Source organism: Benincasa hispida, chromosome 8, assembly GCF_009727055.1.
Source record: "Benincasa hispida cultivar B227 chromosome 8, ASM972705v1, whole genome shotgun sequence".
In the NCBI taxonomy this organism is placed as follows: domain Eukaryota; kingdom Viridiplantae; phylum Streptophyta; class Magnoliopsida; order Cucurbitales; family Cucurbitaceae; genus Benincasa; species Benincasa hispida.
The window spans coordinates 33132068-33158390 of record NC_052356.1 but is presented as its reverse complement, the minus strand read 5'-3'; the positions used below and the strand labels follow the sequence as shown (position 1 = coordinate 33158390).

The window sequence follows — 26323 nt, the reverse complement described above, 5'->3', positions numbered from 1 at the left end:
ATACCCTATAGTTTAATCAACTTCGAGTTGTCTATTTAGCTTATAAACTTTTAATTAATTGTTCTTATCTTTCAATTTTGTGTCAATGCTAATAAATTTGAATTTTATGTCTAATATGATTCTAACTTTTTAGTTTTCTATGTTAGTAGGTTTGTAAATTTTAGAAAATTTAAATATTTAACGATTAAAATTGTAATTTTGAATGCTCATAAATCAAATAGACACAAACTTCAAAGTTCAAGGATTAAATTTTTATTTTTATTTTTCCTTTTGAGTTTGACAACATTTAGAGTCGAAAGATGTATCTACATAACCTCTCTTCATGAAGGATATATATGACTACACCGATTGAACTATGTTTAGGTTGTCATATTATTGCCAAAATGAGCATAACTCATTTGGTATAGTGTTTTATTAACAACCTCGAAATCAGAGGTCCGTTTCTTCCGTCCCACATATTGTTAAAAAAATTGTCATATTATCATCACATATTTCTCTATCACTAATCTATTCACACTCATTTTTACACGAAGAAAACTATATAGTTTGATTAACATAAAAATACTACTTGCATTAAATTTTGAAAAGAGAGAGGGGAAAAAAAAAGACTAAAACTAGCCTACAAGAGCGTTACTCAATTGTCACAATGTTTATATTATTAACCTCGTGGTCTGAGGTTCAATCCCCACCCCACACTTTAGTTACCATACCTTTAAAAAAAAAAAAAAAAAAACGCTAAAACTAATAATGAAGCAAGCAATACGGGAGAGATGACCTCTTAATTGCCAAATAATGGCAAGGAAATGTTTCTTTGTTTCATATGGTTTTTTTTAATCTTAGATTTTTGTTGGTAAATCAACGGTATAAAAAATCCATATCAAAGTTAAAAAGAAAATATATATTTACCGAAATGAACATAACTCAAATCATATAAAGCCTCTACTTTAAATCTCAATGTGAGAGTTCCCATCTTACATGGTTGTAAGAAAATGTTATTTTATTTTAAGAAAGCCAATATAATGACTGCAAATTTTAAAAATCAATTGAATTGATATAAATTTGAACTCTATAGATATAGAATTTTGTATATTATGTGGATTAATAAATTGTAAAAACTTTTAATATTCGATAGCTAAAATTATAATTTTAAAAATTCATAGATCAAATAGGTACCAGTTTTAAAATTCAAGGACTAGCGCGCGCAGGCACATATATATATATATATTGTTGTTTTGATTCACTAGCATTTGGAGTAGTAATATTCTAATATAAATCTCTTGGTCAATAATGTATGACTACGTCAATTGAACTATGTTTAGGTTGTTATATTATTGTTATATACCTATTCATCGCTACCATGTAAGTATAGTTGTGTTACGTTCATTTTCACGCGCACATATATATTAGAAAAATATGTTTGTTTAATAAGAATTAGACTTGTTTTTCTTTTGGTAAAAAATCCTGTTTTTCTTAAAAAGGACTTCAAAAATGTTGGTCAAATTTTAAGATCTTGCACATATTTCTCAGTTTCATTGAGTTCAACAAATATGTGTTAGGTTGATCATTCATACTCTACTTATAAAATCCGTTTTTTGGATTTTATGATCAAATCAATGTAAATTTTTAAAACAACATTTTTTTATTTTCATTATATCCATATTTTGAATTTTAAATTATAAAATTTAGAATTATATTAAATAAATATAAACATATTTAAAAATGAAGTATGTTATGTTATAAATCAAATTATTTTAAAAAAAATTGAAATATAAATTGTATTACGTAATGTATTATAAGTCATATAACATTTAGAAATAATAATTATATTTTTTTAATATAAAATATGTTCATAAATAAATTAATAATAACTATTGTCATCTAATATTTAGTGGAAAAATTAACTAATTCTATAATTTATAAATATGGTATCAAAGACATTTTAGTTTAAATTAGAATCCAATTTTTGAATACGCTATTAGACACATATATAAAAACATGAAATATAACTTTATTTTGTTGAATCATTGTTTTTAGGCTACATTTACCAAACCATAACGAAGATTGATGTAATGGTAATGAAATTTCATCGATGAATTAATGGTAATGAGCTTGAATCGTAAACGTAATTGGATTGATTTTGATCGTATTTAAAATTATGAATTTTGTCAGATTTACTATTATTGTTACTTCTACCTCTACTTTTTTGAATCATTCTTTCAAAGGTATGTTTTTATGCCACGTTTACCAAACCATAATGAAATTGAGTGTAATAGTAATGAAATTTCATCGATGGATTAATTGTAATGAGCTTGAATCGTAAATGTAATCAGATTGATTTTGATCGTATTTACTTAAAATTATGAATCTTGTCAGATTTACTGTTATCGTTATCTCTACCTCTATTTTTTAGGGTCAGTAAATATGTCAAAATTGATAATTTTTCAGTATAACAACAATGATAGTTGTACCGGTAACTATAATGGTAAGAATAACGATAAGACGTAATTCTCATACACAATCATATTGAGTACTCTTTATTCATCAATCACGTTACATTATTTCATTACAGATTAAGATGTGGGATCCATGTGATAGCACAAATATATAACACAAATAAACAACACAAAAAATAATTAAACGAGGCTTGTTTTTTTTTAAAAAAAATTATGGATCTATTACGTTTTTAATGGGATAAACATGACATTAAATTTTCTATCAACGAGACTAGAGATGTTCGATTTCCCCATAAGGACGGGGCGGGGATTCCCCGATTAGACGGGGGAATGGGGGAGGAGTGGGAAAAAAAATTCCCTGTGAACTAAATGAGGACGAGGACGGGGAATGCATTTCCTATCCCCGTCTCGATTAGCTTTTACATATTCATTTAGTATAGTTATCTAATAATATGATGTTATTATCATTATATAAATATTATATTTAAATTTCAAATTTGACTATTTATTGGAAAAGATAATGAATATGTTTAAATTTAGAGTGTAATAATTTGAATTATATTTATTTCTACTAAAAAAGTAATTAGCTTTTTTAAGGCAAAATTTGAATAATTTATATTTAAATTTAAATTATCATTCAAAACTAACCCTAATAAATAATTTAATAATAAAATTAATTATTTAATTAAAATTGGTTCACACAAGTGATTTAAATTAATTGTTGAATGACATCCTGGCCCCTAAACTCTTTAAAAAAAAAAAGTTATTATTAAAGAATCTTAATTTTTTTAAGGCAGAAAATTTGTTGGGAAATCCCTAAAATTCAAATTGGTCTTCCACGATTGAATCCTCCCGTGTGCGACTGCTGCTGCATCAGCGGTGAAAACTTGCTTCCATCGGACGGCGACACCACAATCGGACCATCGAACGACGGCCCACCATCGGACGGCGGCGCACCATCTGTGAACACTTTTCTGATTTTAGTTTCGTTTTTAGCTTCCAAGCCGGTGCTTGCAGCCACAGCCGGGGATAAGGTCCATCTTCAGTGGTAATCCCTGAAATCACAGTTACGTTTATTTCACTCCGGATTTATTCTTCGTTTTCATTTTTGTTAGCGCTGGTTACAGTGTTTGAAAATTGGGTGGACCATATAATTTCTAATGTTTTCTGGGTACATTTCACTAATTTATGAAGCCATACTCTGATCAATCTGATTGAAGGTGATTATGGACAGTCAGATTATAAGCTTGAATTGGAGGTGTAATTTCTTGGTTCAACAACGTAGGACGCGGAATTTTCGAACTTTGTGTGTTTCGAAGTCTGCTTCTTTTCAGACTTCTTATTTTTCCGGAGGTATAATTGTGCATTTTTGTCTGTGCTTTTCGATTCCTTGTGTGTGAATATGGAGAAGTCTTTACTTCACAAGGTCTAGAGCAAATGCTGTAGAAGTTTATATTTATTGCATTTGATTGAACAAGAAATTAACAATGGCTTTCGAGGACGCTGGTCTGTCAAATCCAAATGTTACGTAGTTTTGGATCGTGGGATGAGGATACCATGGTCGTCATGCTAATATTTTCTTAGAAGACTTCGTAGTTCTTTTTCTTTTTTGGCTAGGAAACATAGACATTTCATTGATATCATGAAATTACAAAAAGGGAAGTCCTATCCCATGGATTACAAAAAGCTTTTTGAATTGTTCATCAGATTTGTTAAGCTATAATTACTAAAAAGGCGAACTCAATTTACACCAATTAAGTGACAAGTATACAATGGATGTTAAAAGGATTGAGGGTCTCATGCCTTTTTGTTGCATAAACAAGAATTAAGCTCTAGCTAGATACATATGGGTATCTTCTTCCGCAAAAAAAGCCTGAATAGAATTCAACAAAATGTTATTTTCTTTCTTGAAAGGATACCCAATGAGCAATAAAGGATGTACCGAGTGTCACATGGAAAATTAGTCTGCCAACCAAAAGCTTTAAGATTGTAGTTTTTAGCGTCCGAATTCTGATTGTAGTTTAATGGACTTGGTAGAAATTTTTGTTCTTCTTATCTTCCTGCCTGCAACATTTTATTGTTCACTCTGTTTGGTATTTTGTTTCTATCAGGAATTTTGGGTAGAGGCATAAAGTGTTCAATGAAGTCTTACAAATTATCTGAACTTAATCAGGATGCTGTCACTAGTCTAAAGGCTCGTCCTCGTATTGATTTTTCTTCAATATTTGGTGTGGTGCGTTTTATTCACTGTTTTCCATATCCTGGTGTTAACTATAACTTTAAACTTCAGTTTCTCTTTCAGTTTAAAACATCTGATTTTAAATTCTATGTTTAGGTCCAGCCCATTGTTGATGATGTTCGAAAAAGAGGCGATGCTGCAGTTAGAGAGTAGGTGGTCGTGGTTCTTTTTTATTTATTTCATCATATATATTCTATATTTACTCTGAATCATTTGATCTGTGTGTAAACATAACCTCTCGCCAAATTTGAATATTTTGCAGCTATACTGCAAAGTTTGACAGAGCGGAACTCAACGAGATTGTTGTTAGTGTCTCTGACCTGCCAGAGCCAGAGGTAACTTTGAATAAATCCAGGATCCACATATTTTAACTAATTATGTATTTACACTGCAAAATGGATTCATTATTATTTCTTTTGGATTTACATAATTAAACTGGACTTCTTGGGTTTTTCTTCGCATATTGATAATTGGCATTTGTAATTTTTGCTTTCACACAGCTTGATGCAGCTGTCAAAGAAGCCTTTGATGTAGCTTATGACAATATATATGCATTTCATGCTGCCCAGATATCAGTGGAAAAAAGTGTAGAAAATATGCCTGTGAGTTTGCATCTTAATTTGTAGTATTATCAGCTATAGGAGCTTTTAATCTATGTTATAAGCTTTGTACACAAATATTTCAGGGGGTAAAATGCAAACGAGTGGCAAGAAGCATTGCTTCTGTTGGTCTCTACGTTCCTGGGGGAACTGCTGTTTTACCTTCAACAGCTTTGATGCTCTCGATTGTGAGTTACCAGTACCATTGTGAGTTACCAGTACCATAGGATCTTAGTTGCTAAGGATGATCTGTACAATTCGATTTTTGTCATGTTTACCTGTTAGGAATGAGAAATAGGGAATGACGCTCATTTTCTATTATTCATATCTTCATTGCATACTGAACTTCTAATATGATGTGGAATGATTTCTAATTTATGCCTCACTCCAAAATTGAGTCATTCCATTGATCCTGAAGGTAAGGAATGCTACACTCATGTTTGTGAATCTCTCTACTTTTCACTGTCTCATTTGTTTTGGGGCCCGCACTAGTTTAAACTTGATTTAAATATCAATGATTTTTTTTAGTACACTTCCGGGTGTGGGAGATTGAACTTGTGTCAGGACGGAGCACATGGCACTAATATTGAGCTAAGCTCACTTTGGCATTTTAAATATCAACAATAACACATATATTTATTCTTATTTCCAGATTTTTTTAATTATTTTTTTATTTCAATGTATCTTCATACTCATGCCTCATTAATAAATGTGGCTTATGAGATACCAGATGCATCCATTAACACTTCTTTTTATTGGCGTCAGCCTGCTCAGATTGCTGGTTGTGGTACTGTTGTTCTTGCAACACCTCCCAGTCAGGATGGCAGCATATGCAAGGTATCTTCTCTACCTTTACATGCTTCAAGTTTATCCTGTTTTGGGATAAAAAGCACATATAACAGCAATAAGTGAGACGTATTTCTTTTCAATTATCGCATGTAAAGGGTCTAACTGATGCCAATTTATTTAGGAGGTGCTCTATTGTGCGAAGAAGGCTGGTGTGACTCACATTCTTAAGGCAGGAGGAGCTCAGGTGATGAAAATGTGCACGACGGTCAAAAATACATATTTCTACTCTTGAATGTACATTGAATAGAGAGATGGTTGAGTTTGTTTTTGTGATATTAGTTGTCAAAAATAAATATTTCTGACTGCATGACCTTTTGTGATTGTAGGCTATCTCTGCTATGGCTTGGGGGACAGAATCTTGCCCTAAGGTAATACTTTTTTAGATTTCATGTCACTTTTACGTTTATTTACCATATAGTATTAGAATCCTTTGATTTATAGCCGAATTAGTGGTTTCTCAAAGCTTTCTAAAGATTGATGTCAATTTTGTTTCTCAAAGCATATGAATATCCTTTATCTAATATCCTGTATGGCTGTATCAATATGTGAGAACTTTTGTGGATGGATTATAGCAAATTCAAGCAAGTAATAGGGTCTTTTAAGTCTTGAATATTTGAAATACGTGATAATAATGCCTTGTGCAGATGTAGTCTCCTGGTAAATGCCTATTAAAATATTTTTTGCACTCTATTTGATAATAATCAATCCATTTCTTTTATTGATTAATTATTATATGTTATTGTCAACATACGTTCAAGGTTATATATTAATATGCAGTGGGATATGTATATATTTATTATTTTATGGTTATATATTTTGGTCGAGCTTCCTTTGGAGTTAATTGGTTCTTTGTTTGCAGGTTGAGAAAATTTTTGGCCCTGGTAATCAATATGTAACAGCTGCCAAAATGATTCTTCAAGTATGATTTTTTTTTTCAGCGTCTGTGTTTTAAAATTTATTTTCATGGGAGACCAGAAGAATGTCTAACAATATTGTAGTTTCTTATTCACGGGAATTAATGTTCAAGATGGAGGTTGTCCTAATGTTGATATTTGTTTTTTCATGCAATAATGGTCATAGTTAGAGGTCAAAATATCCCATGTGATGATACCTGGTGTCACGGGGTGGAAGCGTGGTATGCGTAAATGATAGAATCTTTCCCGTGCGGCGCCAAGGAGGTTTCTTTGACCAGCCTATAAGTTGGACCCAAAATTTCCCTAAGGGCACCTACCGAAGTTCACAAACCCTAGAGTGGGTTGTTTTGCTTGATTCACGTTGAGAGGGAGAAGAGGAGAATACACTTGATTGTGAAAATCACACTTTATTATCAGGACTGTAAACTCTAGAGAGAGTTACAATGGAGAGAATATCACTTTTGCCTAGAAGTGAAGTAGTATTTTGACATTCCCAAAACTCCTCATATTTATACTAGTAGGAGGAGCCTAAAAACTTGGAGGATGTGGGAGAGTGGCCCAAATGGGGGTTAACTGGCCACTACCCTTGAAAATAAGGCCACTCTTCATGTCCCATGATCTCCTTCCTTTTTGGAGAGGACATGACGACTAGCTCCACTTTGCCACATACTATTTTTAGGACACCACCTTCCTAGTTTGTAGGACACTTCCCAGGATCCCACCTAGTGGGTGGTTACCCTTGGAATCCACAATTCGTGCAGCTTCATCCCACGTTTGGAACGTGGTCTTCCCTACTCCTCGGGTAGTCTTCCGACCGTCCATAGGTCAAGTGTCCACTAAGTGCATTGCCCGCTCGTGGCTGCCAGGTTCAGAGTCGGACTGCACCTCCCATGCACTGCCTTGTGCATGCATGCTTACCGCTCGTTGCTTGGCGCACACCTGGGACGCCTCGTGTGCCCGCCTAGTGTGTGCACGCGCCCAATGTTGCATCGCTTTGTGCCCGTTGTGCCTATCTGGGCTGTGCGCCATGCACGCGCGCGCCCCTTACCATTGGGCCCTATGCGTGCGCCCTATGGTGCTCGTTGTCGAGCGCGCATCCGTGTGCCGCGCACGCCTATCTGCCGCATATGTCCATGCTAACCTCCAAGCACGGGGCATGGGCCGCCTGCCCATGTGTGCGTACACGTGTGCGCGTGTGAGGTGCAATAAAGTGCAATAATCTCATTAGAGATGTCCACAGGGTGGGGCGGGGACGGGGAAGGCTTCCCCGCCCCTTTTTCATTCCCCGTCCTTGCGAAATTCCTTGTGGGAATCGGGGCAGGGATTCCCTGCAGGGAATTCGTAGGGATCGGGTTCCCTATGGGGAAAATTTCCCCATTTGTTTTTTTATAATGTTAGTCATTTTTAGCAATTTTGTTTGTTCTCAACCAAATAAAATTATATATATTAAATGAGTTCTTTCCAATACATTTTTCATTCAAAGAAAATATTATAAAATTTCCTAATAAAAATAATACTATTATATGTGTAAAAATATAATTTAATCCTATAATTTCTAAAAGTTAAAAGTTAAATATTACAATATCATAGTCTAGTTTTCCATTTAAATACTACAACATTTATGGTTTAAGGTAGAAAGTCTTAAATGTTAAAACAATTTAGAGGTGTATTAAAGAACGAAAAGGTTGAAATGAAAATTAGAAAATAACTATTTTTTTATACCACAATCTTTGTAAAATGTATATAGATAAAATAATAATTATGATTATGATTATTATAAAAATTAATAATAATAATAATAATAATAATAATTTGTAAACTCATTTTCTGTTTATGTAAACAAAATTTGAGTTTAATTAATAATAATAATAATAGTACTATTATTATATGAATATATTAAAATATTTCATTGGGGCGGTGGCGGGACGGGCGGGGAATATAATCCCGCCCCCGTCCCCGTTTAGTCAACGGGAAAAAATTGCCCCCACTCCCTCCCCCGTTCCCCATCCAATCGGGGATTCCCCACCCCGTTCGAGGGACCCGTCCCACAGGGTAAATGGACATCTCTAAGTCTCATGGGGCTTAGGTGCAATGAGCCAAAAAAAAAAAGCGTTTTTGTGAGCTGCATTATAATAGAAGAGAAAACATAGTTGAGGTGGGAATATTAAAAAAAAAAAAAAACCCTAAAGACAGAAATTTTGCATTCAGTCTGTGGGTGTGTTTTTTTTCTAAATAAATAAGAGAAAACCTTAGGTCCCGTTTGACTACTATTTAGTTTTTTTGTTTTTGAAAATTAGGCCTATAGACACTTCCACTTCCAAATTCTTCCTTTTTCATATTCTTTTTATCGATGGTTTAAAAACAAGTCAAAATTGTTTTTGTTTTTGGAATTTGGCTAAGAATTCAACTATTGTATTTAAGAAAGATGCAAATCATTGTAAGAAAGGGAGGAGATAGGCTTAATATTAAAAAATCAAAATGAAAAAACGAAATTGTTGCCAAACGGGGACTTGATTATTACTATTTAAAAAATAATGGAAAAGCCCCAAGGCCAAGGCTTTATAAAAGGCGCGCACCTTACTCTTTTATTTTTCTTCCTCAACGAAAGTTGTTGATTCCATAAAAAAATGCACGCCTTTTTTTGTTTACCTCACCTTAAGGTGAGGCACAAGACTTGTGCTCAGTGACTAGGCGAGCGCTTGGGAGGACCACCTAAAAAACTGCTCTACCCTATTGACACCCTTAGTCATATTCATGTGACGTTCACCCCTCATATTCTGTCATGTTACAGGATTGCTGATTTTCTTTTTGGAAAATATAGTGAAGTAAATGCATGGGTTAAAGAAAGCACATGCACATACATTAAAATAAACGGACTGATTTTGACAAAGTTAAAAAAAGCTTTTTGGATCCAGGTATAAGACAAATATATTCAACTTAAGATGGATTATAAAAATATTGACTTCTGCATTGGAATTGTTATTTTAGATTTGAGTTGTACTTGAAAAAAATTTGAAAAAGGGTAAAGAATCTCATTTGCTAGAAGTTTGATGAACATTTTAACTATTTGGCCATTTTTCCTGGGACAGAATAGTGAAGCGATGATCTCAATTGACATGCCTGCGGGCCCTTCAGAAGTTCTGGTTATTGCTGATAGATATGCCAGCCCAGTTCATATAGCGGCAGATCTGCTTTCCCAGGTGATTTCCGTAGTGACAACATCCCTTAATAGTTATTAAACTTCTGTGGTTAATATAGGATAGGAGCACAAAATCCCTCAATATTTTTGGATAAATAATAATTTCATTGATAGTATGATTACAAATGGGGGATAATCCCTCAATATTTATACTTCACCTTTGGACAACAATTTATGTGACCGAAGCTTTGTCTTATTCTCTTGTGTTGCATGCGATTGATGAGTTACTTAGGTCCCTTTGACAATTTTCTACACCTAACATTTCAGTTAATATGTAGGCTGAGCATGGCCCTGACAGTCAAGTAGTTCTTGTAATTGCCGGTGATGGTGTGGATCTTAAAGCTATTGAAGAAGAACTCAGCAAACAATGTAAAAGTCTTCCAAGGGGAGAGTTTGCTTCAAAAGCCCTGAGCCATAGTTTTACTGTGTTTGCTCGTGATATGGTTGAGGTTTGTTGTCTTGGATAAACGGCTTGAGTTTGTATCCAATCCACATAAGGAAATGCTAATGTAAACTGGAGGTTTTGGTTAATAATGGGAACTTACATGACTTAAATATATGGAAATTCAAATTCATTTTAAGCCAGTAGAAATAAATCAGTCATGCATTTTTTTAAATGGTGATATCAATATTGATTAAGGTGTGGCCAGGAATATGTTGTGATCAAGTTGATATTTAGCATTACTTTTGACTGCCACTATCAATGTTAGTCGTTAGAGGCGAAGAAATGGTAGTACTGCTAATAATATATCAAGGGAATCTGTAAAAACATTATCTGTAAGAACATTTTTGAGGACAAAGCCTCTGATTTTGATTGTTCTTTTGGACGTTTGACTTTTACGGCTCTCTCTTATGTGATTTTTCCCCTTATTTTAGTAGCTAATTTCACTCCTCTTATTGCCCATTGGATGTTTTTTTTTTTTTTGTTTTGTTAAACTTCTTTGGCACATAGGGTTCCTTATCTTATCAATGAAATGGAGGAATCAAAGTTTCATATAGTAGTAGTAATAACAATAACATTAACAATAATAATAATAATAATAATAATAATAATAATAATAATAATAATAATAATAATAATAATAATGTGTTTCTAACTAACAACAGAGAACTCCTAGAAATTTTCTTGTACTCTAAATTGCATTTGTTTCCTGCATATAGATGTACATATACCATCAACTACAAATATGTGCTTGACCCTGCCTGTCATTGGTCATTGGATTTTTGCAAAATTCAGTTACTATATTATTTCAGAATTTCTACAGCACTTCATGTCTTGTGGAACTAAATAGGGTTGTTTTATATTCTCAGGCAGTCTCCTTTTCAAACTTATATGCACCTGAGCATTTAATAATTAATGTCAAGGACGCAGAAAAGTGGGAGAGTTTCATTCAGAATGCAGGTATCTGCTAAGAGTTTTTTTTTTTTTTTTTGGTTCAAGCTTGTACTTAACACCTTACTAGCTTTTAGGCTAATACTAGGGGGTTTCTACATATATTACTATAATTTCTTAAAATAAGAAGCACTGGACTAGAGAAAAATCATGGAGTTATATCAGAGTTGAGAGATCTCCACCCGGTTATAACCATCAAGGGAGAATAGTTACAAAAGGACTTGGTAGGTTGCTACTAGGGTAACTCTCATATTTTAAATTTCTTAATCCCTCAAAACTTTGTAATATAATCTGTCTCATGTTCTTTAGACTATGAAGGATTGTAATAACGTTCATCAAATATAAATTCAGTTCAACTGTTCCATTTGGAGTTTAGAGCCTCACAAGTACTCTATGAAATTGTTAAATACGAAGTAGGTCCAGAGTGTGTAATAAACGCAATTCAGTTGTTAATTATCCAGTTAGTGTTGCTTTGATAGTTATTTGTGGCATGTAATTTGATGTAGGCATAACCAAATTCTCCCTGGGTCCCCATTTGTTGTCACTGGTTAATTGTTATTGTTAGCTTCGACAGCTTTTGACAATAATGGCATGTCCATTATAATGAACTTTGTTTTTATCTTGCAGGTTCTGTCTTCTTGGGGCCATGGACTCCAGAAAGCGTGGGAGATTATGCAAGTGGGACAAATCACGTTCTTCCAACCTATGGTTATGCACGGATGTATGGTGGAGTTTCGCTTGACTCGTTTTTAAAATACATGACAGTACAATCTTTGACAGAGGAAGGTTTAAGAAAACTTGGCCCCTATGTCGAAAAAATGGCTGAAGTTGAGGGACTGGATGCCCATAAAAGAGCTGTAAGTCTTAGATTGAAGGATATTGAAGCCAAGCAGATCTCAACTTCAAGGTGATTGTCTAGATACCTTATGTAGTGCCTATTTATGGAAAATTCAAACTTCAGATTTCGACTATTTATCATGAAACTGTTACTACATTTTTGGCTGCTCTGGTTGTTGTAAGATGACATAAATCTGGAAACAGGTATAAGATCATTATCAATGACTCTTGAACCTTGAATGCCAGTGAGTGTATAAACACCATTAGAAGGAAACAACTTCTACAACATTTATCTTTATACATATAATGATTTCAAAATTCCAATCACTGGAGAGGAGCTGTGCACTTAGTATGGTTGATGATACCATATCACCTAGTAACTTATCCTGTCTGTTTCTTTAAGAAACGATCACATCAACATAAGGTTATAAAAAAGGAGGAGAAGCGATGCCAAAAGCCAAAGGAATTTTGAAATTAAGTGGCAGAAAGGGTATTAACGTTTAAATTGTAGAAAGGAAAGACAAGTTTACAATGGAAAAGGGCCACAAAGGACAGTCTATTTTTCTTTATTGTCACTTGTCAGACATCCTAGCGTTCTTTTCAAGCCAAAGAATTTAAAAATGCTCTCGTCAAGTGGAGAGCATCTTTTTCTCCTTGTTGAAATGACAAATTACAAAAAAATCACAGAAAGGAAGGTGTTGATGTCCCTCTTTCTGCTAATATTATGGAAGCACAAAAAAAAAAAAAAAAAAAAAACACGAACTACAAAAACAAAATAACCCTCTCATCCCACTCCTGATTTTTTCTTAAACACCCTCAGCTGTTACATTTTGAACCACTTTCACATTCTGCTAATATTATGGAAGCCTAAATAGGAGATTCGCTTGAACTGCAAGTGATGTATTTTAAGGGAAATTCATTGCATATTCTGCATATGACAAACAAGCAGATGTAAATGATTCTTATAGAACAATTTCATGTATAAACTCCTGTCTTTTCTGAATTTTAAATTTCTAATCTAGAACTTACTTTGAAGGTAACCAATAACCTGTTTATTAATTTGAAAAGATTTCTCTAGAACGTCACTGGAAATATTTGGAGTAGACCCAAATACTGCATTTGCAACTATAATAACTCCTGGATTTTGGCTACTGAGAGCAGCAATAGCGACTGCATTGGTAGGACCTGGATTTCTCTGGTAGTGAACTAGACCAACAGGGAAGACAAATGCATCGCCCTTCTGCAACACTTTCCCTATATGTCGATTTTCAGGGAATGATGTGATGAATCCGACTTCTAGACTGCCTTCCAAGACGATCAATATCTCAGAAGCTCGGGGGTGCGTGTGCAGAGGGTTGATGCCTTGTGGTGCATAGTCTATTCTAACGATCGAGAGGCCGAGGGTGTTGAGTCCTGGCATTTCTGATGGAGTAACTGGAGTCACATGACACCCCAGTGCATTTGATGTGTTGGCTGCAAGGTGAAGCCCCCCAAAGGAAAAGTCATCGGCTACAACTTGCTTTGGATCTTTGCAGGTTAGTCCATTTAGTAACACTGCAATCAATTGCTAACATCATCAGATGCTTTAGTGATTAGGTTCATCAGGAAAAGAAGTTAGTGAAGTCCTAGCAGAATCATGGAAAAGAACTTCTTAGAAACTTTATATTTTTCTGATAAAGATGACAGATAACTTAGAATGAAAGCATATCATGATTATCCTTCACAAATTTGATAAAGATGCGTGAATGAATGAATGAAAGAAAGAAAAAGGGGGAAAAGAAAAGGAAACTTGGGAGTCAAGAATATTTATGTCCACAGGACTAGTTGCTAAAATAAAGAGCACAAATGAGATACATGAGCAAAAATGAATATGATTAGTTTCATAGTTGTGTTGGTTATACACTACGAAGCACATACACTCCATTTAGGCCGAGTGTCCGTGTTGGACATGCGCCGGACGTCTGTCTGACACACAAAGTTCCTTGTCCTATTTTTAATTTCAAATACGTGGAGACACGTTTGGGACACTTACTGGAATGCTTCAGAAATTATTTTAAAAAGGAAATGATCCAGCCTTTCATATTGGACCCAAATTTAAAAGTCTAAATCAATTATATCTAACGAAGATAAAAAACCAAAAACAAAAACAAAAACAAAAGGAAAGCTCATTTTTTTAAAACCAAATATTAAAAAAAAAAAAAAAAAAAGTTAGGAGCCTAAACAATTCATTTCCTATAACTTGACATTTTTTGTTTTTGGTTTTGTTTTTTTTGTTGTTTTTTAGTGCATTTAGTATTTTATGTTAAACTTATATATCCTTAAAAAAATAGTAAAAAAAGAGCGTATCCGTGTCCTAGTTATTTTGAAATTGGCGTATTGTCATGTTGTGTCGTGTTCGTATCTGTTTCCATGCTTCTTACGTTATACGGTTGCAATAAGCAACAAAATTGTAGCTAAGCTAGAGATTTTGCTGAAGATTTAGAGAATAAGAAGGTGCTCTTCTTTCTCTTGAAATATCTTAGATGGTGCTAGTTAAATCCTGAACCTCTACCAGTTCAATCTGTCTTATTAACAACTCAGGTAAATATGTTAAACAAGGAAAGCATAGGAACAAAAACAAGCAGAGGAGATCAAACAATACCTGTACTTCCAGTATCTGCTACACAAAAATCTTGAATAGGATTCTGGTCAGATGCCAAGGCAATAAAGAAAACTAATTGTAGAAATGAAACAGCCAATATACAACCATTACTGGCCATTAGAAACAAGGAGATAATGAGTCCAGAAGTTTATCTTGAAAGAACAGGAACAGAAGGGGATATTGAGTCAAATTTACTCAATGTTAAAGTTTGTGGGAGAAGGAATAAAGAAGCTGAGGTATTTATAGGAAGAAGTTTAGGAATTGGGTGCAAAAAATGCCTTCTAGGGCTCTGAAAATTTCAGTAAAGCTTTTTTGGTGCCTCAAAGACCAAGAGTGAGGCTATTGCTGTAATGTTTTAGTTAGAGAAAGGCATAGAAAATCAAATATGTAAAGCAAAGCTTTAGGTTAGGAGTGACCCAATAATCTGGTTTTGGTTGGCTTTTAGAAAGGAACAAAGTTATGGCTCTTTCCCATGCGCACTTACATGTAGGGAACCAGTGGACCCCCTTCTCCCTTTGGTATTCACAAATTATAATGATCTGCCTGTCTGCCTGTATTCTATTTCTCATTTTTCTCGTTCTTTATGGTTGTCTTATTGTGTTAACATGAAAAGGTCTTCTTTATTGTTACTCTTTTACTGTTGTTTGGCAATTGTTCTTAGGAACTGTTTTCTATCTTTTTAAGTATATTTGCAATTTGTTTTGTAGTGATATGATCTTACGGGATTGTGTTTATGGAGTTGTGTCAATCTGAGTATAATTCACTTTGTTAGGACATATATTGTTGTCCAAAAAGTTAGTAATTCGAATTCAGACTCCCACGTGTTTTACTAAAAAAAAATATATTTATGTGAATCGTTAGAACGGTCATCCTTAGGATGTGCAATATTATAAATCGGTCAATCATAGTTTTAAGAATTGAGCTGACAAGCAATCATTTGACTCGCTACATCATTATAAAGTTAAAAAGTTGAAAGATTTTTGTTTATTTTTTTGGGATAATCTTACGAATGACCTAAAATATCGAGTTGAAATGAGATTTGGCATACTTTCTTAATTTCAAGACTTTTGCCCTTTTGTTTATGTCATATTTGTGTGAAATTATCAAAACGAAACTTTGCATGTGCAGATTGGGCCACTTCCTCTCTCGCTTTCACTGTTCCTCTCTCCGTCTCTTTTCTCACTCACATTCCCTTCTCTCTCGTTCTTGTCGATGACACATTTGATGCTCATCCCATCTCAATCTCCTCTCTCGCTCTTGCTAGTGACACCCCATCTCGATCTCATCTTGCCTTTGCGATGGTCAACGATTGATTTTCAATTTTTCTCTCTCGCATTCTCGCATCACCATTTTTCCCTCACTTTCCGTGGCCCCACACATTTGACATTTTAATCCCACTATGGTGATTCTATTGCAATCTTTCGATGATCGGTGACAACATCTCTCCAATTGGAAAAAATGGAAAGAGGAAGGGGGAAAAATTAGGGGTAATTTTGTAATTTTGGCTGATGATGTAAGCAGGAAAATTTCACAAAATGACCCAAAACTCAAAAACTTTTCTACCAATGATCACTTAAAATTTTTTTTACCATTGACCTTTTGTCCATTCGAAATTCCAAAATTACCCCCAGTTTTTAAAAAAACCTTCAGACCGTTGGTGAACGCGTGTCTCTACGAATACTTTGCAACGATAGGGTCTCCCTCCATTTCGTTCATTTTCTGCTCAAAGCATTTTTCTTCGGAGCGTTTTCTCTCGATTTTGCTCTCGTTTTCTCTCCGAAGTCGAGCACTTCTCGTAGGTTTCTCGTCGGTTGTCTCTACGCATTTGTCATTGTTGTCGTGATCTGAAAGGTATGACTATTTTTCTTGAAGAATGCAAGTGTTTAGATATTACTAAGCGATCGTATAGAGATTACTAAGCAATCAGATCATTTAGGTTTATATCGTGCGATCATTTAGCTAACTGTTACGCGATCGTTTAGACATTTGTTATGCGATCGTTTGGTTAACTGTTACGCGATCGTTTAGATATCAGTTATGCGATCGTTTGGCTAATTGTTATGCAATTGTTTAGACATCCGTTATGCGATCGCTTAGCTAACTGTTACGCGATCGTTTAGATATTCATTATGCGATCGTTTATCTAGCTATTACACGATCGTTTAGATATCTGTTATGCAATTGTTTGACTAACTATTACACGATCGTTTGGCTAACTGTTACGCGATCGTTTAGTTTTTGTTATACGATCGTTTTGGTTTTGTTATGCGATTGTTTAGTTTTTGTTATGATATCGTTTAGTTTTTGTTATGCGATTGCTTACTAATTCTTGTAATGTATACGATTGTGAGATTGGTAAGATGGTCGTCTCTGCTGAGAAATATTTTCCTGCTACAGTCGCTTGCCAAGTCCACAAAATTGCCCTTGTCATTAAGAAAAAGTTGACATAATAATGTATGAGACTGTATAGGAAAACGACCTTTGGTCCTCTGTTGGATATAGGTCTTGTTTTCAATGGACAACTTTCGCACCACTTTCTATTAAGGGAGGTAGCAGATGCGAACCTAGACGTTATTTCATTCAACATTCGGGAAGAAGATAACATTCTCCCAAGTGGATTTTAACTTAATAAATGGGTTGTGACCGACCAAGGAAACAGTGGAAAAAGAAACAAGTGGTGAAAGACTACAAAAATTCATTCTTAGACCTAAGGACCCAAATGGAAAGGATAGTTCTTGCAAGGATGTGGAGATCGCCTTCGAGAATTTCAATTTTACTAATGACGAAGATGCTATCAAGGTTGTATTGGCACTGTTCATTGAAATGGTGATGATTGAAAAGGACAAGAAAACCCAGTTCGATAGCAATATATTTGGGATTGTCGATGTCCACGACGTCTTCGTACATTATGACTGGTCTTCCCTCTTCTATGGATGTACATTGTATACCATGAAGACTATCGTGCGCGGGAAGAAGGCATATGATTCAAAGAAAGCAGAAGGTGATCACCACGCCTCACATTGCTGTATAAGGGATTCATGTACTTGCATTCTAGGTATGTACTTTTATTTCTAATTCACTTTAATATACATTGAACTTGTGTTATATTCGTCTAAGAAGTTTACATATCGTAGGATTGGACTTACGAAATTTTATCCACATCGAGTAAATTCCTAGCCACCAAAGTCAACAAGGTTGCAATCCCTAAAATTCTTAGATGGACTTATTCTCATGCTCCATCTTATAAATCATTGAGCAATAAAGTTTTCCAGCAAAAAAAAAATAAGTAACTGATCACTCCTGACTTGCTCATTTGTTTATAGTTTCATGCATATTGACTTGCTCATTTGTTTATGTACAAACTATTGTTGTGTCGAGACTTGTACCTAGCACAGAGGAGTTAAGGTATAAGGAGGATCGACTTGAAGGACTTAATGTGGTTTCTGTTGTTGGGGAAAGGAGGATTGAAGGGGTTGAACACTCCATCGATACTCGCGAGTCATTTGGGGGACATGAAGAGCATGAACCCCATGTAGAAAGCTCTGTAAATGTGCAACGAATAAAGCCAGAACCACGTATGCTGGTTCAGACTAACCAAACAGAGTCGGAACCACATAAGCAACAAAAGTCCTCCAGACATCATCATTCCAAATCGTACAAGATTCTTAGGGAGGAAATAAAAGAAGTTCGGAAAGACTTGGTGAACTTGACTACCATGGTTCGTCAGATGGGAGATACATTTACTGTCCAACATCATTTGATGGGCCAACAACTGAACGAGATAAAGATGATGATCCATCATCTATGTGAGGTATGTATTTCTGTACAGTCGTTTAGATATTCTTAAATGGACAATCGTTTAGAATATCTATATAATGACTCCTTATGATGATAATAATGGTGATGGTAACAATTATCAGGAACCTCATAATGATGATGATCCCCCACAGACCGATGCACAAGGTCCCCCTCAAACCCACCAAGAAACCCACAATGAACAGCCAGCTGGGACGATCAGTGAGCAGTCCAAAACTATCAACGATCAGGATTCAATATCTGAATTGATGGACACCTCTATCAATGAACCAAATGTCAATGAACAACTAATTCCTCAAACTGCTAATGAAATATTGGAGTTGGTTGTGGGAACGTCAATTGAAGTGTTCAGTGTTAGGGTCCATTTCAATTCAAGGATGTCAATTGAAAGGATGCCACTGAAGTTGAGGTACGACTATTGCATGAACAAACCAGAGCGTCGGAAAAGGAAAAAAACCCAGCCAAGTTCACACCTGAGTGTTTCAAAAAGGGGAAGAAGTTTACAACTCAGCCCCAACATTCTCAACCCCAATCTTCTCAGCCCCATTCTCAGCCACATTCAGAAACAATTCAACCTTATTCACCTCCAAAATCTCCTCAGCCCCAAGAAGAAGCTGAATCACCTATAGTGGCACTGAAATCGGCCATCGATGTTATCAATCTCAACCCCTTAGTCCATGTACTTGAGTTCCCTATAAGGATCGTTCGTTTCTGTGACCCATGCTTCCCAGTCCTTGATGTTATGTGGAATGCATACAATAAATGGAAGAGCCATCCTAAAACAGAAAATGAGGAGCGAACGGTAGTATATACATTTAGGACCAAGGATTTCTTTAAAACGCTGAGGAGAACGTATGGGTGCTTGGAGACATGAGTATTTTTGTTAATTCATTAACCAAGATTTTCTTTTAGTAACTTTTAAGCTCAACTTATATTTTTCTTTGTTGTACCAGACTATGGATCTCCTTTTGATGCACGTGCATCAGAAGTTGCAATCGAAACCTGACCTCTGTATGATTCGATTCACGATCATTGATTCAAGCTTCACGGTATGAAAATTTCACATATCTGTTGAAACTACTGTTAACTCAAGCATATATTTACATCTTGCCTTTCCCAAGATGTTTTGATGGAGCCAGAGGGTGTTGCTTCTAAGATTCGGCCAGATGGTATTGAAATAGAGGATGGCAAAGTGGCAGGCTGGTTAGATCAAGAAGCACACATGAGGTTTTGGGCGAACTCCCACCTCTTCCTTTACTACGTGCTTAGACAGTACAAAGAATACCAGCATGGACGGATGTTGACTTCGTATTTAGGCATCAACATCAAACAACACTGGCATATGCTTGCCATCAATCTATAGGGGTGCACAATCTTTGTATTCGACTCCATGCCGAACTACATCAATGGCGACATAGTTTAGGGTCATCTAATGCTCGTGGTCAGAGCAATACCGTCCATGTTGATTTCTGTCGGATTTGACAAACAACATAAGAAGTTCAAGTATGGGCAATGGGAAGTTAGGAGATCGAATGCGACCTTCCAAGAGGGCAAGTCTCTGGATTGTGGAATATTTTGTGCTAAATTTATAGAATATTGTGTAACTGGGACTGATGGGGCTGACTTAGCACAGGTGAATATGGGATTGTATAGGAAACAATATGTTGCCCAAGTGTGGGCAAATAAATATTTATGGTAATATATTCTGTGATAAATTTGTGCTGAATTTGTAAAATATAATTGGTGTTGTACGTTGAACTAAGCAAATAAATAACTAAGCAATCGCCTAAAACTAAGTAAAAGATCATTTAAGTTTATGTGCAAGATCGTTTAAGAATATGTAAACGATCTTCTAGAAAATCTAAACGACCGTTTAGAAAATTCTAACCGATCGTTTAAAAAATCTATCTATCTATACGATCGTTTAGTACTATCTATACGATCATTTAGGAAATAAATATCTATTCTGAACGATCGCGCATAATTAGTTAAGCGTACATAATTAACTGAGTGATCGCGCACAAATAACTAAGCGATCGTGTACAAATAACTAAGCGATCACCCAAAAAATTACATATCGTTTAGTCTAAATGGGCAAGTGCCAGGTGTTATTAATGTTTGTCTTCATGTTTTCTTGTTGTGTCTTCTCTGACCACATCGTGTACACCTATGTATTTGTCGTGACTTCTTTCCAATTGAAGGTATCCCGACGGTTTGACATCGACCTACACGTGCTACCTTTCGCGATGGTAGAATTGGTTCAACATCTTCAAAATATGGTCTTCGATGCCATTCTTGTCTGTGTCCACTAGAAAGATTGGCGACAAGCACACACTCAACTGTAAACTATTTTTCACATGATGTTTGAACATTAATGTTTCTTAGGGTCGCTGCAAATATAGCATGGGAGCACGGGATCTCGATGCAATTAAACTCTAAACCCCCTAAATATCAATTAATGTGGACGATGGATATTTGGGAGATTGGTTGATCTTCGTTCACGAACATGTACTTGTATGGAGTTTAAGTGCATCGAGATCCTGTGCTCCCATGCAATGACCCTGAGAAACATTAATGTTCAAACATTATGTGAAAAATGATTTACAACTGTGCTGCTTACGTCGAACCAATCTTTAGTGGACACAGACAAGAATGACGTCGAAGACCAGATTTTGAAGATGTTGAACCAATTCTACCACCGCGAAAGGTATCATGTGTAGGTCGACGTCAAATCGTCAGCATACCTTCAATTGGAGAGGAGCCACAACAAAATACATAGGTGTACACGATGTGATCAGAGAGGACATAACAAGAAAACGTGCAGACAAACATTGATAACACCTGGCACTAGCATATCTAGACTGAAAGATATGTAATTTTTTAAGCCAATTGCTTAGTTATTTTTGTACGATCGCTTAGTTATTTGTACGCAATCGCTTAGTTATTTGTGCGTGATCGCTCAGTTAATTATGTACAATCGCTTAGCTAATTATGCGCGATCATTTAGAATAGATATTTGCTACACGATCGTATAGATAGATTTTTTAAACGATCGGTTAGAATTTTTTAACCTTTTTGAGTACTCTGATAAGGGTCGTTACTCATAATTACACATTTACATTCAAAACATTTTTTACCATTGAGGAAAATAAATTTCATTAAAATAATGAAGACAATTTCCAAAATAAATAACAAATAAGTAAAACCTTTGTTCGGGACCCCTAAAATAATGAAGAAAAACAAACTTAAATAGATAGCATTTTGATCAACATCGAGTTTCAAATAAAAATTTTTAAATAACTTGAAAACGTAAACTGAGCCGAAGCGATTTACATGTCCCATATGGCATGATCACAGCTTCCTCTCGTCACCCGCCGGTCCGTTCCTATCCTTACCTGAAAAATATGAATTAAGAAAGCTTGAGTATAAAAATACTCAGTAAGTGATCCCATTACAGGGATCAGGCTATGCATCCACGAGCAGAGAATGATGGCTCGTGGCTTAAACAACTACATCGATTTTAGATGATGAAAAGAAACCAAAGGACTGTCTTGCCTTGACACGCATGTCTAGCGGCCCGTAGGCACATCGTCTAACATGAACGTGAACCCGTCGACTTACACATGTCTAGCAGCCCATAGGCACACCGTCAAACATGGAAAAAATGTGAACTTGTCGATTCACGCATGTCTAACGGCCCATAGGCACACCGTCAAACATGGAAAATAACATGAACGTGAACCTGTCAACTCACACATGTTTAACGGCCCATAGGCACACCGTCAAACATGAAACTAGACCCGTCGGTCCTCTGAAATAAAACATACGTCAAGGCGAGACGGTGAACAGCCCTATTGGTCTATTCATGCATCATATACATAATTTCAGTATTGATTAGAAATTCGAACATGCTCATGATACTCATAACTGTCATGCAACAAGTATATCACAATGACAAAATCATGCTTCTAAAGTCCATTAATTAACTTTATAAATCTAATCTAGGTCGTCTGGCACGAAGGCACCGGTAATAGTATTACTTACCTCAACTTGGTCACAAAAGTCCACGCAAATAATTCCTTAAAACCTTTGGAAAACTTGAATCAACCACAAAGTTGTGTCTTGATCCCAGACAAATTCCAAAACTTGATTCAATTAGCCAATCTGATCAAGAATTAAATCCAAAATCAATAACTTAATTTTCCCACTATTACTCTCAATCTAAAATAATAACCAACCAACAACTTACCGAAAACTTATTGATCTTTACCAATTTTCTGCAAAACGAGAAATGGTATCTAGCTTGATGGTCAATGCCTCAAAACTTCCAAATCTTGAATCTAAGTTTCACACCAAAGAGAGGTTAACTAATTTAACCCAAAATCAAATGGGTGAATTTCACCTCCCTAATTATAAGGAAAATAAGTCTTACCCAAGGTTTTTCTCAAGATTCCGGCAAAGATCGGACAAGTGGTGGCTGTTGGCACGTCGGCTCGTGGCTACCATAGACAGGAAGCGGGTGTTGCTGTCGGACGGCATAAATTGTTTAGACTAGCAGTGGGTAGTGAGGGTCTTGCATGAGGAGGGTTTGCGAGAGTGAGAGAGAAGGGGAATTTCTAGTTTTACATATTTTATTCAGCAGCGATTACGAACAAACCAGAGCTTCAAACAACGATCCAACCGTTCAAAATGAAACTCTATATGTCTCGAACCGACTGACCAAATTTGAGCACGATCCAACGATTCAAACTCCGGAAATTCACAATTTTGTGGAAGTTGTCGCTGAAAAACCGAATTGTTTTCTCTCCAATTTTTGGCCTCTTTTCACTCTCATTTAATTTCGAAAAAATCTCAATTCTTTTATTATTTTTTTTTTCAAAATTTGAAAGGATAAATAAAATATTTTATCATAATATCTCCAAAATCTCCAAAGATTCTATTAAATTAATAAATCAGTTAACCTTTCAAATTATCTTAATTTAGGCTTCAAAAACCAAAATTAAATGGCATAAGATCCATCAATTTGATATAAATTAAATTCTTCCAAATATTTAAATTAATTCAAAACCACATGAAATTAATTATCTCCTTAATTTAATTTTTTTTAAGTTGATCCTAAAATCCAAAATCAAAGGAAGCAAAATTCAATATTTTCAAAATAATTAGTTGAATATCTAATAATTAAATTCAATTTAACAAATAAAAGTTTTTCAATTATTTCATTTTAATCCCAATTTTTCAAATGAAAGAGAAATTTGAACTCAATAATTTTAGATAATTAACTTAATTTTTTCTGAAATTCGGGATGTTTACATAAACAATTGGTTAGAATTTTCTAAACGGTCGTTTAGATTTAGACGACCGTTTACATATTCTTAAACGATTTTGCACATAAACTTAAATGATCTTTTACTTAGTTTTGGGTGATTGCTTAGTTATTTATTTGCTTAGTTCAATATACAACACCAATTATATTCTAAAAATTCAACACAAATTTATCACAAAAAATATTACCATAAATATTTATTTGCCCACATTTAGGCAACATATTGTTTCCTATACAATCCCATATTCACCTGTGTTAAGTTAGTTCTAGTTACACAATATTCTATAAATTTAACACAAAATATTCCACAATCTAGAGACTTGCCCTCTTGGAGGGTTGTATTCGATCTCCTAACTTTCCATTGCCTGTACTTGAATTTCTTATGTTGTTTGTCAAATCCGACAGAAATCAACATGGACGGTATTGCTCTGGCCACGAGCGTTAGATGACCCTCAACTATGTTGCCACCGATGTAGTTCGGTATGGAGTAGAATACAAAGATTGTGCACTCTTGTAGATCGATGGCAAGCATAAGCTAGTGTTGTTTGATGTTGATTGGCCCAAATACGAAGTCAACGTTCGTCCATACTGGTTTGTATTCTTTGTACTGTCTAAGCACATAGTCAAGGAAAAAGTGGGAGTCCGCCAAAATCTCATGTGTGCTTCTTGATCTAACCAACCTGCCACTTTGTCATCCTCTATTTCAAACCATTTTCAACTTTTATATTTTTGGGGTTTTCATACCATTATCTCAATTTCTTTCTTTCAAGAATAAGAAAATAAGTTCCTCTAATGACGTCTTTCTTCTCATTTTCTAGTTAGTTAGAAACCCCATCGAATTTGGAAACACATAAAATTTTAGAATCAGTTTGGAATGCAATTCTATCTTTAGTTTTTCTAAAAACATTCAAATAATAAAAATCTAAAAAGTAGATTGTTTTGTTACCAAACGATCTTTCTTTCTTTCCTTTTTTTTTTTTTTTTTTTTTTTTTTTTTTTCCTTTTAAGTGAATTTAAAAATAAAATTATAGTCATGTGGCCTCCTCATATTTTATATTACTATTTACTCAAATAATTGCATATTTTTTTTATGGAGTTATTCATGAAATAAAACCCAATTAGCTTTACGCATGTGGCCTCATTATGCACAACATTTACCATCTTTACAGGTTATATGCTTGATGATCTACAATCAAGTTGTGGACACTTAAAAAAAAGTTATACAAGTAATAAATTTAGTCTATAATTTTGTGATCTTATTTGTTTATTTTTTAAAATTTAAAAAGATTCTTAATACTGGAACTTTGAAGCGTGAGTCTATACAAGTGATAAATAGTTACTTGACATATTTCTTGGATAAATGTAACGAATTTGATGCAACAAGCGCACAAATAGAAAAACAAACTAATCAGTAAGATAAATTGAGTTGAGTCCAATATTGAAATTCTTGGTAAATCTGGATCACTCACTTTTTCATTTTTAACTTTTAGTAAACTATCTCTCAAGGGGATTATGAAAAATGTTCCACTAGAAATATTCTTGTTGACCCAAAAGCGAGAGAAATTTCGTCCCACTCTTTCATTTTTTTTCACCCCAGCGGATGAGTTGTGGTTAGGGGTGAAATGTCACTCGAACCCAGAGCTATCTAATTCTCCCTTAAATGCGTTGAGGTGGAACTTTCTTTCTTTTTTTAATTTAAATTTTGATATAGTCAAATGATTGCTCCCCACCTTTTAAAAGTTGACTAATTCTTTGGAAGATAATGAAGTGCATTTCATGACACGATGGTAGAGTGGAGTGGATGCGACGGGAAGTTCTTTTATCTTAATTGGATATTGTTGTTGCTACTTAAATGGTAGGTAATCAATGGCTATGGCATTCAAAGTCTTCATTTATGCATCCATCCTTAGCAGAAGAATTGAGTTATTAGTTCTATAAATCATGACTTTACCACTTAAGTGATTTAGTTGGTAGAATGTCAATATATCATCTCAATTTCATTCACATTCCTATATGTTTTAGGAAATATATAGTATCAAAAGTAACTCCAATTTGTC

At 34.8% G+C, this 26323-nt stretch overlaps 3 protein-coding genes across 11 annotated transcripts; 2 read left to right on the top strand and 1 right to left on the bottom strand.

The window, feature by feature from the left end:
- The first annotated feature begins 3240 nt into the window (after positions 1–3240).
- Positions 3241–25009, top strand: LOC120082890 (histidinol dehydrogenase, chloroplastic). Of its 9 annotated transcripts, none has more exons than XM_039038286.1 (16): positions 3241–3501; positions 3688–3806; positions 4565–4686; positions 4789–4841; positions 4955–5027; positions 5193–5294; positions 5378–5479; positions 6057–6128; positions 6262–6324; positions 6467–6508; positions 7000–7059; positions 10144–10254; positions 10532–10702; positions 11565–11655; positions 12274–12553; positions 13645–13781. In XM_039038286.1, the coding sequence occupies exons 3-16, from the start codon at positions 4594–4596 to the stop codon at positions 13691–13693; spliced, it is 1362 nt and encodes a 453-aa protein (XP_038894214.1). In that variant the 5' UTR covers positions 3241–3501; positions 3688–3806; positions 4565–4593; the 3' UTR covers positions 13694–13781. The 9 variants fall into 9 exon arrangements, with proteins under 9 accessions (XP_038894214.1, XP_038894210.1, XP_038894209.1 ...); XM_039038282.1 differs by having other exon boundaries at positions 3360–3519; positions 3692–3806; XM_039038281.1 differs by having other exon boundaries at positions 3360–3519.
- LOC120082893 (putative germin-like protein 2-1) lies at positions 13009–15272 on the bottom strand. The gene is made up of 3 exons (XM_039038288.1): positions 15125–15272; positions 13513–14037; positions 13009–13411 (listed from the first exon to the last, which is right to left on the bottom strand). The coding sequence occupies exons 1-3, from the start codon at positions 15240–15242 to the stop codon at positions 13389–13391; spliced, it is 666 nt and encodes a 221-aa protein (XP_038894216.1). The 5' UTR covers positions 15243–15272; the 3' UTR covers positions 13009–13388.
- LOC120082892 lies at positions 18688–19605 on the top strand. Its single transcript, XM_039038287.1, has 2 exons — positions 18688–18935; positions 19045–19605. The coding sequence occupies exons 1-2, from the start codon at positions 18702–18704 to the stop codon at positions 19567–19569; spliced, it is 759 nt and encodes a 252-aa protein (XP_038894215.1). The 5' UTR covers positions 18688–18701; the 3' UTR covers positions 19570–19605.
- Positions 25010–26323: the final 1314 nt, after the last annotated feature.

What these genes read in the sequence shown, in the direction of transcription:
- LOC120082893 (XM_039038288.1), bottom strand. Translation starts at nt 15,242, where the DNA reads ATGGCCAGTAATGGTTGTATATTGGCTGTTTCATTTCTACAATTAGTT. An exon ending in AGCAGATACTGGAAGTACAG is followed by an intron (nt 14,038 to 15,124) that starts GTATTGTTTGAT and finishes AATTGATTGCAG; the next exon opens with TGTTACTAAATGGACTAACC. An exon ending in GGTTATTGGTTACCTTCAAA is followed by an intron (nt 13,412 to 13,512) that starts GTAAGTTCTAGA and finishes TGTCATATGCAG; the next exon opens with AATATGCAATGAATTTCCCT.
- LOC120082892 (XM_039038287.1), top strand. Translation starts at nt 18,702, where the DNA reads ATGCTGGTTCAGACTAACCAAACAGAGTCGGAACCACATAAGCAACAA. An exon ending in TGATCCATCATCTATGTGAG is followed by an intron (nt 18,936 to 19,044) that starts GTATGTATTTCT and finishes AACAATTATCAG; the next exon opens with GAACCTCATAATGATGATGA.
- LOC120082890 (XM_039038278.1), top strand. Translation starts at nt 3,680, where the DNA reads ATGGACAGTCAGATTATAAGCTTGAATTGGAGGTGTAATTTCTTGGTT. An exon ending in TTTCTTCAATATTTGGTGTG is followed by an intron (nt 4,687 to 4,788) that starts GTGCGTTTTATT and finishes TTCTATGTTTAG; the next exon opens with GTCCAGCCCATTGTTGATGA. An exon ending in TTAAGGCAGGAGGAGCTCAG is followed by an intron (nt 6,325 to 6,466) that starts GTGATGAAAATG and finishes TTGTGATTGTAG; the next exon opens with GCTATCTCTGCTATGGCTTG.